Source organism: Aegilops tauschii, chromosome 5 (assembly GCF_002575655.3).
Source record: "Aegilops tauschii subsp. strangulata cultivar AL8/78 chromosome 5, Aet v6.0, whole genome shotgun sequence".
Classification (NCBI taxonomy): Eukaryota; Viridiplantae; Streptophyta; class Magnoliopsida; order Poales; family Poaceae; genus Aegilops; species Aegilops tauschii.
The window spans coordinates 77,568,047-77,580,087 of NC_053039.3; the positions used below are offsets into that span (position 1 = coordinate 77,568,047).

Genomic DNA, 12,041 nt, shown 5'->3' on the forward strand with positions numbered 1-12,041 from the left:
GTAACTTGACTTGTCGCCGTTGCTTGCGGTAGCTTTGGTGGATGTAGAAGTTGTCGGAGTCGTTGAAGCTTGGTTGTTGGATAAGCCGTAGCTCTTGGAAGAGTACTTGGCGTACTTGAAGTCATCTTGCACTTGACGTTCCGCCTTGGTAGCTTGATGCACTAGCTCGATGAGGTTGGAGTATGGTTGGAAGTCGGGGATCTTCTTGATAGGATGATTGGGTCCATTCAAGAAACGTGCCATAGTTTGCTCATCATCTTCCGTGACATTGGCTCTTATCATGGCAATCTCCATTTCCTTGTAATATTCTTCAACGCTCTTGGTTCCTTGCTTGAGTAGTTGGAGTTTCTTGAAGAGGTCGCGGTTGTAGTAAGTTGGCACAAAGCATGCTCTCATGACATCCTTCATTTGAGCCCAAGTGGTGATGGGTGGTTCACCTCTTGCTTCTCGGTGCTCGATGACTTGTTCCCACCATATGAGGACATAGTCTTAGAACTCAAGGGATGCCATCGCTATCTTCTTCTCTTCTTCATAGTTGTGCAAGCGAAAGATTTTGTCAACCTTCAATGCCCATGATATGTACTCTTCGGGGTCATTGCTTCCGGTGAACTTGGGCATGGTGAACTTTAGCTTGCCGTATCGTTGCTCTTCATTGTGTTGGGGTCGAGGATGATGACGCCCATGTCGTTGAGGATTGACAATCTCATGTTGCACTTGACGAGGAGGGTTGTCGACCTCATGTTGCTCTTGTCTTGGAGGATTTCCATTGACTTCATGCTCTCGATGAACTTGATGTTCTTGTCTAGCTTGAGGAGGCGCTTGTCGATCTTGACGAGGAACTTGATGATGCACATGTGATTGATAAATCCTTTCTTGAACTTCATCGCGAAGTGCTTCTTGTTGCTCACGAGCTTGGCGGTTGCGCATGGCTACGGCTCGACTTGAATCTCGGAGGGCATGTTGCGCCTCAAGTGCTTGAGCTTCACGTAGTTGTTGTTCTTGGTGTTGTGCCTCGGCATCTTGTGCATCTTGGTGTTGGCGCGCTCGCTCCTCTTATTCTTGTTGGCATTGACGTTGCCGTTCTTGTGCTGGTGCGAATGTAGCTTGGTTTTGACGATGTCGATGCTCTTGAGAGTCGGTATCGTGTAGAGGATTGCGGTTGGCTTGACGATCTTGACGTGCGGCACGACGAAGAGTATTCGATGTCAGGGTACTTGAGCCGGAGATGGTGTCATCGGAGTGTCGACTCGAGCGGCTCCTTCTTGAGTAGGACGAAGTGGTAGAAGAGCGGTTGACCAACAAGGCACGGATCTCGTCCATTCTTGCGTCATTCTCGTGCTTGTGTTCATCGAGTTTGTTGTCGAAGTAGTCTCTTGTACGTTGCTCGGAGAGTCGCAAGTCGGTGGCGAGGTTGTCGATGCGGTCGCTCATTGCTAGTTGCTCTTCATGCAAGGCTCGTTGCGTTCCAAATAGGTGTAGCTTGGTGACGTAGTTGTTCGGATCGTCGTCTTGCTCAAGGAAGAGTGGGTTGGTAGAAGTACTTGGCCTATCCATCATTGCAACAAATATGTGAGTGGGAGAAAGAGAAGAACGATACCAAATGTACCTTGACCGAAGTGGAAGATGGATCAATGATTACTCAATAGTATTGCAAGGAAATAGCATAATTGGTACAAAATCTTGTCGGTTCTCACACCTACACAAATAAGACCTTATGGTGGAGCTTGGTTAGGATGGTGGCACAAAATTTGATGTGAAAGTAAGCAAGACTCAATAATGTTGGAAAATATTCGTAAATTCGCAAATGCAACAAGTAGACCAATAGCAATATGTGGCACACGGAAACACAACACACAGAAAGATAAATGGGGCCGTGCAACCAAGGAATGAGCAAAAATGTGGAATCCACGAAAATGTTCTTGTTGCACAACACGAGAGAGATGCTAGCACTATTGCACAATAGGCGGATACGAGACTTGTGCACAACCTACTAGGTAAAAATGCAACGACTTCTATCCCAAGTATGCTCTATGTATGGTGTTCCGATGATATGATCCAAGATGATCGGATATGACAATCTTAATGTTGTTTGATGCTTTGGTTCTTGCTTATAAGCTCTTTGCTTATCTTTTCCTTTTGCTTAAAAGCTTGGTTGGCTCTTTCTCGTTTGAGCTCTTTTCTCATGCAATGCTTCACGAACCAAGATAGCAATTGTGTATGCTTATGACAACCTTGTGACACAAGAGATGATACCGAGATATGCACCACGATGATATGGTATGTATGCTATGGGAAGTATGATCACTAATGTGCACAAGTAACGTTGCCGGCAATACTCAAAGGCTAGTCTCCATGGGTAAGCGACGCAAAAATGGGGCTATGTGGTTATCAATGTAATGGCAAGGAGTAGAAAAAGATGTCGTCGAAGTTACCGTCCTTGCTTATGGTCGAGGTGTCAAAATTGCGAAGTTGTCGATGTCGAGTCCCTTGGCGAAGATGAGTGGCGGTGATGGCGATGTCGAACCATTCCTAGTTAGCCGAAACACCCTAGGAAACGACGAACCACAACTCAAATTCTCAAAACCAAATGCGGCAAAACTTATCGGGATTGGTAGCGGTCAAGTGGTGGTAGGGTTTGGTGTATCGAATGGGTTTGCGATAGTTCGTGGAGGTGGAAGTGGGTAGGCGGAGGCATAGGTGGTGGAGGTCAAAAACTGTAGAAAATGCAGTTTCGGCAGAGATAGCCGGATGATCCGGGTCAAAGGCCGGATGATCCTGGCGGGTCAACTGCGCTCGGGGATGGCTCGGGATGAACTCGAGAACGGGACAAATCCGAGGATTTCATGGATTTCGGATGGATTTCGAGGTGGAGATGGTGGGGAAAGGTGAAATCCACTTGGAACACAATAAATTCACAGATCAAAACCAATAAAACTTCATCAAACTCACAAATCACAAAAAAAATTGGGGGCTATTTTTGTGGGGATTTTCAGGTTAGGACGAAAAACAACAAAATCAAGCTAGAAAACAAGGTGTGGAGGCTCCAATTCCTAGATCAACGTGGCTCATGATACCAAGATGATGTAGGGTAGAACCCTAGTGGACCGATCTTTCATGGTTGGAGCGGATCACATGAAGAACACGAGGGGAAACACGAGAGAATCACTCAAACCAACAAGATTCGATTACACATGTGCTAGATCCTCGAAATACAAGGAGTTACACGATCCACGATCAACTAGGGACGATACAAGTAGCACGATCTTCTCCGAGAGGAGGTCTTGAGGTTCTTCCGGTGATGGGGTCTTGAATCCGCTTGGAAGGATCTTCTCCGAGGAGGCGCGATCTCCGAGGAGAAGGGAACCAAGTGGATGAGCAAAGCTCTCACACAAACATGAGCTAATCCTTTGCTAACCCTAGAAAAGTGATGGAGGAGTCGTTTATATAGGCAAAGGGGGCGAAGGGGTACATGGGCTTCGGCCCAACACGCACACGCAGGTGGTGGTCTGGATGATCCGGACGGGCAGCCAGATGATCCGGGCTTCAGGGACCCGGATGGTCCGAGAGGGGGTCCGGATGAGGTGACGAGGCAGGCGACGGCGACGGCGGCCCGGATGTCCGGAGTGGGACCAGGTCGTCCGGCTCGGTCCGGATGATCCGGGACTCTGGCCGGATGATCCGGCTTCGTGGTGCAGCTTCAGGTGTCTTCGCGCGAGTTAGCCGGATCGTCCGGGCTGGGGCCGGACGGCGGCCCGGATGTCCGGAGTGGGACCCGGTCGTCCGGCTCGGTCCGGATGATCCGGGACTCTGGCCGGATGATCCGGCTTCGTGGTGCAGCTTCGGGTGTCTTCGCGCGAGTTAGCCGGATCGTCCGGGCTGGGGCCGGATCGTCCAGGCTTCTGTTGATTTGCCCTTCTTCTTCTCCGTCTTCACGTCCATCTTCCTCTTCTGATTCTCCTTGCTCCTTAGCTTCTCCATGGCTAACTCCCTGGTACCTGAGTATGCATAACGTCTCCGTTTGAGGTAGTAGCCATGTCTCATGTTCATCGAAGTGGAATTGTGAAAGGAGAGATGTCACATCGGTTTCGAGAGCTCTTGCACGTGCTCGTGTCATGGGTCCACTAGGCACTTGATGAGACGATGGTGGGTCCATGGTGATGACCTTGGGATGCACCACATCACTTGGCATATTGGCATTTTAAGGAAGAGGCCCGGCCCATGGCCCTAAGCCCTAAGGGCTTTTCAGGGCTTTTTACCAGATGAGCCGGGCTTGGGCTTGAAAACTAGGCCCGATGGTAGGGCCTGGGCCTCAATTTTCTGCCATGGGCTTTTTTAGGCCCGTCCCAAGCCCGGCCCGGCCCATGGCCAGGTATACCTGTGATCAATTTCCACAATGTTGATTTATTTTGACCAAATTATTTGCGTTTCTACGAAAGCCCATAAAAGGCCCAGCAACGTACAAGTACCTGGCCCAGATCGCTTAATTAGCCTACGTACGAGCCAACAAATTTTAGCGCGTACTCAAACCAAACAAAAATGACTAAACCAAACCAATAATATCTATTCCCTTTAATAGTAGGTACTACATCCGTCCTGATTATTGGTCCCCTTCGCATTTTATGCTAAATTTTGACCTAAGATTAAACTAACATGTTGATGCATGTAACAAAAAATAACGGATTTGCTATTTAACAGTCAAGTGTTTTTCAATTCGTCATCATTCAAATTTGCATCCATCCGTTCTCGCGCGGAGATTTGCGCTGGTTTTCTTTTTTTCTTCGTGCTGGCGCCCTGTTTACTCTGGTTGGCCTTTTTTGCCGGGTTCGGTTTTTCTTTGTCTCAACCCGTAACCGCCCCCGACCCGGCACTGTTGGATTTTGTCCTGTTCGAATTTTGGAGCGGGTGTCGTTTCCCCTTTCATTTGGGTCATTCTGTTTGGATAAGGCCGAGGGAGAGAGCTCGAGCGGCAGCGAAGAGGCGATTCATGGTGATTCCGAGCTATTCCACCGTTCGATTTTGATTTCTCCTCCCTTTTCTCTTCGTCCGCCGGCTGCCGAGGTTGGTTCCCCTTGTCTCTCGCGTCCCCCCGTGTATTTTTGCTGGTGTTGTGGTCTTGTAGTTCCAGATCTAGGTGAGTTTCGTCGTCGTGGATTCGTGGATCATCTGTTTGTTGTTGTTCATGGATCCGTGGTAGGTGCTGCCGTGTTGTTCTAGTCCGCCCTTCGTAGTCTGCCCAATTTCCCCTCTCCATTCTGCTCGCCTGTGTTATGTAGGAGCTTGTAGTTGCAGGTTCTAGGTCTGGTAGATGGTGGAGGTAGGCGTACTGGTAGTTGCAGCGGTTGACTTCCCTGCCAATTTTTCTGCTAGCCTGTGCTGTCTGTTCCCTTGCGTTAGATGATAGTTGTAGGTGGCTGGTCTGTTCCCTTGTTGTCTGAATTTCATGCTTCTATTACTGTGTGTTTTTACCTCCAGACTTGTAGTGTACCTCAGAATTTCAGTATTTGTTGCAGAACCGAACTGTAGTTTCCCCTACATTTACAGTGTAATACTCCCAATATTACAGTGTCATGCTTTTCTATTTGTACTGGCTGGAGGTAAGCGTACTGGTTGTTGCAGCGGTCGATTTCCCTGTATTTTTCTGCCAGTTCCTTTTCCGTTAGATGATAGTTGGAGGTGAGCTGGCTTTTTTTGCGTGATTATGCGATGTAGTTTTTGTAGTTGTAGGTGGCTGCTCATGATTTTCCCCTGGTAGCTCAGGTGTGCGTGGTTTCCACTGAAATTTCCAGTCAAATTTTAGTTTCCTTTCACTGTATTATAAGTGTATTTTATAGTCTAATATCAGTGTACTTACCTTGTAACTTGCACTGTTATATCAGTGTACTAACTTTTGTAACTACACTGTAATATCAGTGTATTTACAGTCTAATATCAGTGTACTTACTTTGTTACTTGCACTTTAATATCAGTGTACTAACTATGTAATTACAATGTAGTATTAGCGTACTTACACTGTAAATCACAGTGTAATTTCAGTGAATTTACTTTTGCAATCCTAGTGATTTCAGCATGCGGTGCTTCCTGATTGACTGATTCCTATGATTTTTAGTTAGTTATGCAAGTGGATCTCTCTGTATTGTAGCTCAAAATTACAGTTGTTCTTACCCCCCAGAATTTCAGTGTAACTACTTTGTAATATGTTTACAGAACCTCACTGCCCCTGCTTTTACAGTGTAATTATCTCATTTTACAGTGTAATTCTCTCATATTACAGTGTAATTAACATGCTTTTGCAATCCTAGTGATGTCAGTGTAACTCTCCCATTTTACAGTGTAATTCTCTCATATTACAGTGTAATTCTCATGCTTTTTACACTTCTCCCATGTTTGTAATTACTGTGTAATTTGTCCTAGTAGTACAATGTAATTTACAGTGTAATACTTCCAAATACTCCCAGAATTACAATGTAACTTTCCTCCCAGAATTACTTTCTAATTTATCATTCAATTACAGTGTAAATTGTCCTAGCAGTACTGTGTAATTTTCCCCCTAATTCCAGTGTAAATCCTGATTACAGTGTATATCCTGAGTTATGCAAGATTTTTCAGTGTGTATGCAGATTTTCAGTGTATTATGCCATGGAATCACTGTGTAATTTGTCCTAGCATTTACACAGTAATTTAGCCCAACTACTCATGTAATTTGCAGTGTATATGCCCAGATTTACAGTGTATTATGCACTAGAATCACTGTAGTTTACTTAGTAATTTAGCCCAAATACTCTTGTAATTTACTATGTAATTTGTTATAGAATAATTGTAGTTTACCCTCCATTTACAGTGTAATACTTCCATATTTCAGTGTAATTTGTGCAAGAATTACTGTGTAATATGGCCCCGAGTTTCAGTGTAATTTACCACTTATTTTTAGTGTAGTTTTAATGTTTCAGTTATGTAATTCCTGATTTTTTTTTGCTTCTATTTCTCAACTGTGCCCTGTTTACATTGTAATTTCCCCAAGAATTCCCAAGGTTTCCACCCCCTCCCCCCCCCCCCCATTTTTACAGTGTATTTTCTTTATTCAGTTATGTAATTCCTGAATTTATGGCTCTCAGTGTACCCCTAGTTTTATACTGTAATCGTCTTGCTTAGTTTATGTATTTATAATGTATTTGTTGCGTCTATTTTGTAGTGTAATGTTCATGCTTTTAGCTCTGTAATTTTCAGGTTTAGATTTATGGGAAAGCTTCGGAAAGTCTCTCACCAGGACGTTCCGTTAGTGTCATCTTTTGAGAGTGCAGATTCTATTCGTGAACCATTCATGCCTAATGACTTTGCGGAAGATGGATCATATCCAATGTCTTCGGTAGTTATTTTTCTCTTATTTTCTTCTAGTTATATTTTCTTTTTGAGTTTATGTAATCAGTTTATTTATCTTGGCTTTGTTGTCCTTTTCTTTTTTTCAGAAACTTTCTGGCCGATGAAGGAGCCTTTGACAAAGCTCTTTTCAAGTTCTATGTTAATCAAGTTGGTTATCTGCTTTCTTTTTCTTGTTCTTGCTATTTTATGTTGTTGGTTATTTTCTCTTGTTGAGGTGACTTTCGTTTTTATGTTTTTTCAGAAAGTAAAAATCATTGAAGAGGAAGTTGTCTTTTGCTGGTAGAAGAAATGTGGTTAGTCCTCCTTCTTTTGCCATGCTCTCATACGATTTTTAGTTTGTTAATATTATTATTTTCTGTTAATATTTCTTGAGTGATGTAGTAGTGTTCTTTAGGATCTTATTTTTTGTTTTATTGGTTTTAGTATTTTGATATATGTTTCTTTTTGTTTGTTGTAGAGGCAGAAACGTTCTACCGATTACCCTACTTGTTCTACCTTGACCAGATACTCTGGAAAAAAAATTCTCTGGAGTAGTAGATGGTATGTGTCCTAGGTATAAGAATGTCATCGAAACTTGTGGCATGGGGTGTCTTCTTAATTTTGTGAGGACTGAGGTTCCTCTCAGGCTAGTTAAGTGGCTTGCCAGTAGGTTCGATGTCCCTTCTTCTGAATTCCAGTTGAAAAAGAAGTTCATTCCAATCACCAAATATGATATTCACAATATCCTTGACCTCCCAGTAGATGGTGAGCCACTCCTTTGTGATCCTGAGTCAGGACGTGATTTTGTCCTCTCTCATTTCAATCTGTCAAGTATTCCTCCAGTCTCTTTCTTCACCAAGAAGCTTAAATCTTCCGAAGTCGAGTTGCCTGACGATGACATTTTCATATGCTTCATGATTGTTGCTTTCTCCTCCTTTCTATGTCCAAACTCTAGTCTCAGTCCTAGTCCAAAGTACCTACACATCTTCAACGATTGTTGATCTGTTTGCAAGTTGGATCTGTCCCAGTTTGTTTATGAGTGGTTGCTGTGCAGTATTAAAAAATTCAAGGATTCTACTAAAGTTGTTTCAAAAAGATCTGTGACGTTTGGTGGCTGCCATTATGCTTTTGCTGTAAGTTTGATTACCTCTAGCTCATTCTATTTTTCCTGTAATGTTGTAAGTAGTACTGAAGTTGTAAGTAGCTCTCTTATTTTTGTCAGATCATGGTAGTGTATCCAAATTTTTGTCACTTACTATCGAATGGACTGATGTGCTGTTGCTGTTATGTGTTCTGTTTCTCGATTCACCTCCATTTGTTGAATGTACCTGTAAGAAACATGCTCATTAAATATAGTTCTTGCTGTATTATCACAATGAATGAAACCCATCTCTTTTCCAATAAGCTGTAAAAGTAATACTGTTATTGTAAGAATATTTTTCTTACCTTGTATATAATGTCTGATTGTAGGAGCGCAGTAAAAGAAAATGATTCCTGCAGTGTTTGTGTGTCAGAATTTGTTTTTGATGTACTCAGCATTCTCTTCTAAGTTTTTAACATTTATTGGTACTTACATTTAGGATGAGATCTTCCTGTGACATTGACAGTGGTTCGTCTTCTGTTATTGCCCTTGTCATGCTCCCCATCTGCATTTTTGGAAAAGAATTGTGAGTATTAGTACAGCAAACATATGTATAGTCCAAAGGCTTCTCTCTTTTCAATGTACATTGTAATTATTGTTGTATTTATAGGGGATTTGCACTGTAATTACTGTAATCTCTAGGGGATTTCCCCATCTGCCAATGAGTTACAGTATAAGTCGAAAAGTTCTGCTAGTGTATAGAAAATGTGTTACAATTTCTAGGACATTTTCCACTGTAATTCATTGGCTATTTACATTGTAATTCGTTTGTATTTTTACCCTGTGCACTTAACAGTGCGAATTACTGTAATTGCTACGGGATTTACACTGTAATTATTGTTGTACTGCAGTTTATTTCATAGGTAGTTTCAGTGTAAGTTGACAAGTTCTAGTATAAATAAATGTGTTAAAAATTACAGGACAGTTTCCACTGTAATTCAGTGGCAATTAGATTGTAGTTTGTTACCAATTTACTCGTGCATTTTAACAAGCAATGTGATTTTCCATGTAATTGCTATGGGTTTTACACTGTAATTATTGTTCTGCTGCACTTCAATTCATAGGAAGTTTTTAGTGTAAAGAGTTGTATGCTTGCAGTGTCATTTCTGTAACTATCCAAGTTTTTTGCCTGGTGCTTGGGTCACAAGTTGATGGACGGCTGGTAGTTGTGGTCCAGGGAGGTTTACGGTCCAGGTTTAGTTCCAATGGTTCCAAGCGGGTCAGGGTTTACCCGCCCCGTTTCCTCATAAATAGGGAAAAATACAGTAGACGGTGGAGGGTTTTGGGACATACAGGTGTCAACTTTTTATTTGTCTGTATTTTTGATTGTTTTCGAATTGAAAAACAGCCGAATGTCAAATAGACAGTCCCAAAAATAATATTATTGGAAACTATGTTCAAATACGAATCCAACGATATAATTTTTGATGACATGCATTATTATTTTCTTAGTTAAATCTATGATCAAAAGTTTGGCACAAAACACTAAGGAAACCAATAAACCAGGACGAAGATAGTACTATAGATTAGCCCGTTGGAGGTTTTTTCTTTTTCCGTTGGAGCTTCAGTTGAAACCTGGTGTTTATATAAACACAATCATCAGTAGACAACCCAGCAGGCCACCACATGCCAAGCCCCTCCCAATGCGCGTGCTGCCCGCAAGCGACGGGACGTGTGCTGATCTGCCCCCCGCGCCGACCTGACGCCTTCTTTATGATCTCTCGCCGCCCGAGGTCTGGTTGGCTGTGCGCGAGCGTGTACGACTGCTGGTGGCTCCGTTACCCTTTGTGCCCAACAAAGGTTTTCTGGAGGACGCGCAAAAAAAGTGTTCTCATCACGGATGGGTGAGGTGAGCTGATGACTCGGTTTCCGGTGAACCATCTCCACTTTGTGCCCAACAAAAGTGTTCTCATCACGGGTGGGGTGAGGTGAGCCGATGGCTCGGTTTCAGGTGAGCAATCTCCACCGAGCATTGTTGTGCTTGGTGCCAACTCCACATGTCTCTTCGATGTCATTTTAACTACTCCCTAGCCATTGTCTTCCACAAAACCTTAGATTCAGCACAACACGCCAATAATACTGGAGGGCTTGATCTGGTTCTGAAGCACCAAAAAAACAGTTACTCTATATCGGCCGTCCTCATAACGTATTGCAGGAGGAATCTGCCTCTTGACCTGATTTACATTTCCTAGATCTCTCACAGTAGATCCAATCCAAAGATAGTATAAAAACCTCCGGAGAAGATTTCGATGCATCACAAAGTAGTACTCCCACCTGACCTGCCGACCTGGTCGTGGTCGGTGCTCCATCCTGTCGCCACGTGTACTGTCCCCATCAAACGCGTAGACAAAAAGAAGCCCCTCCTTCAGTGGCGCCGCGCCATGTGTCCTCCACTCCGCCCGGCCACGGTATTTGTTATAAATCCACAGCTTTCCCCTCCCCCGCAACAACAACAACATCCAAATCCAAATCCAAACCCAAACCAAAACCAAGAAGACACACTGTTCTCTCCATCAGTCTCCGCCTCAACTGATTCGTCCAACCAAGAAGAAGAAGAGCTACAGAGAAGATGAGCAAGCTCTGGACCATCCTCACCCACCTCCACACCCTCGCAGGGTATGTGCAGATTGAATCTTTTTCTTGTTCGGTTCTTGTTCATAGTGAGCTCGACTGACGGGTGCGGCCATTTGCTCGTGTTCTCTGCTGCTGCAGGCCTGGCGTGATGCTCCTGTACCCGTTGTATGCGTCGGTGCAGGCGATGGAGAGCCCGTCGAAGCTGGACGACGAGCAGTGGCTGGCCTACTGGATCCTCTACTCCTTCGTCACGCTCGTCGAGATGGTCCTCGAGTCCCTCATCTACTGGTAATTAAACGACAGGCAAATCAAGCAAGTCCATGGCCGCTTTTCTTGTTTGATTTCTGTGGTGGCTTACTCTGCTTCTCACTCTCAGGATACCGATCTGGTACGAGCTGAAGCTACTGTTCCTGGCGTGGCTGGCGCTGCCCAACTTCAGGGGAGCGGCCTTCATCTACGACAGGTTCGTCAGGGAGCAGCTCAGGAAGCACGGCCTCACCAACCACCCCGGCAGCGGCATCAGCAGCGGCAGCAAGAAGGTGAACGGCGGCAAGGTCGACAAGTCGTCCTCGCCGTCGACGTCTCCCAAGGAGAAGGAGAACGCCAAGAGCAGGTTCCTCTCCTTCGTCGCTCCCAAGAAAGACCACTGAAGGAGATTGGAGCAGCAACCAGAGATCCCAGCAGCTAGCTTCTTGGCTTGTGGTGTTTTCTTGGTTTGTTTGAGATTTTAGATTGAGGTGTTGAGAGTATTTACATATCTTGTCAGAAAAAAATTGTACTACGACTCCATATATGAGGCCCTCGGTTGCAGGCTAGCTAGATGGTGGGTGGCTTGTGGTGTTGTAGTATTACATATCTGTCCAAAAAAATGTAGTACTGAGATTGGAGCAGTAACCAGAGATTTCATCTCATTTCGTCCCTTCGGCTAAGCTAGCTTGTGATGTTCATTCTTGAGATTTGGCTAGCTGAT

General features: G+C 44.2%; 1 protein-coding gene and 1 long non-coding RNA gene across 4 annotated transcripts; both read left to right on the forward strand.

The window, feature by feature from the left end:
• Nucleotides 1-4,866: 4,866 nt before the first annotated feature.
• On the forward strand, nt 4,867-9,352 carry LOC141023294 (uncharacterized). Of its 3 annotated transcripts, none has more exons than XR_012184179.1 (6): nt 4,867-5,058; nt 7,225-7,363; nt 7,464-7,524; nt 7,619-7,670; nt 7,835-8,489; nt 8,937-9,352. It is a non-coding gene; the product is annotated as an uncharacterized lncRNA (long non-coding RNA). The 3 variants fall into 3 exon arrangements; XR_012184180.1 differs by having other exon boundaries at nt 4,901-5,058; nt 8,827-9,352; XR_012184178.1 differs by lacking the exon at nt 8,937-9,352 and having other exon boundaries at nt 4,901-5,058; nt 7,835-8,643.
• A 1,552-nt stretch (nt 9,353-10,904) lies between these two features.
• On the forward strand, nt 10,905-11,990 carry LOC109764803 (HVA22-like protein e). Its single transcript, XM_020323583.4, has 3 exons — nt 10,905-11,113; nt 11,210-11,359; nt 11,448-11,990. Exons 1-3 carry the CDS (start codon nt 11,067-11,069, stop codon nt 11,719-11,721), a joined length of 471 nt encoding a protein of 156 aa, XP_020179172.1. The 5' UTR covers nt 10,905-11,066; the 3' UTR covers nt 11,722-11,990.
• The last annotated feature ends 51 nt before the right edge of the window (nt 11,991-12,041 follow it).

Bases quoted from the DNA above. Each gene is read 5' to 3' on its own strand.
- LOC109764803 (XM_020323583.4), top strand. From the start codon at position 11,067: ATGAGCAAGCTCTGGACCATCCTCACCCACCTCCACACCCTCGCAGG. The intron at 11,114-11,209 runs GTATGTGCAGAT...CTGCTGCTGCAG, and splicing joins CACCTCCACACCCTCGCAGG to GCCTGGCGTGATGCTCCTGT. The intron at 11,360-11,447 runs GTAATTAAACGA...TCTCACTCTCAG, and splicing joins CTCGAGTCCCTCATCTACTG to GATACCGATCTGGTACGAGC.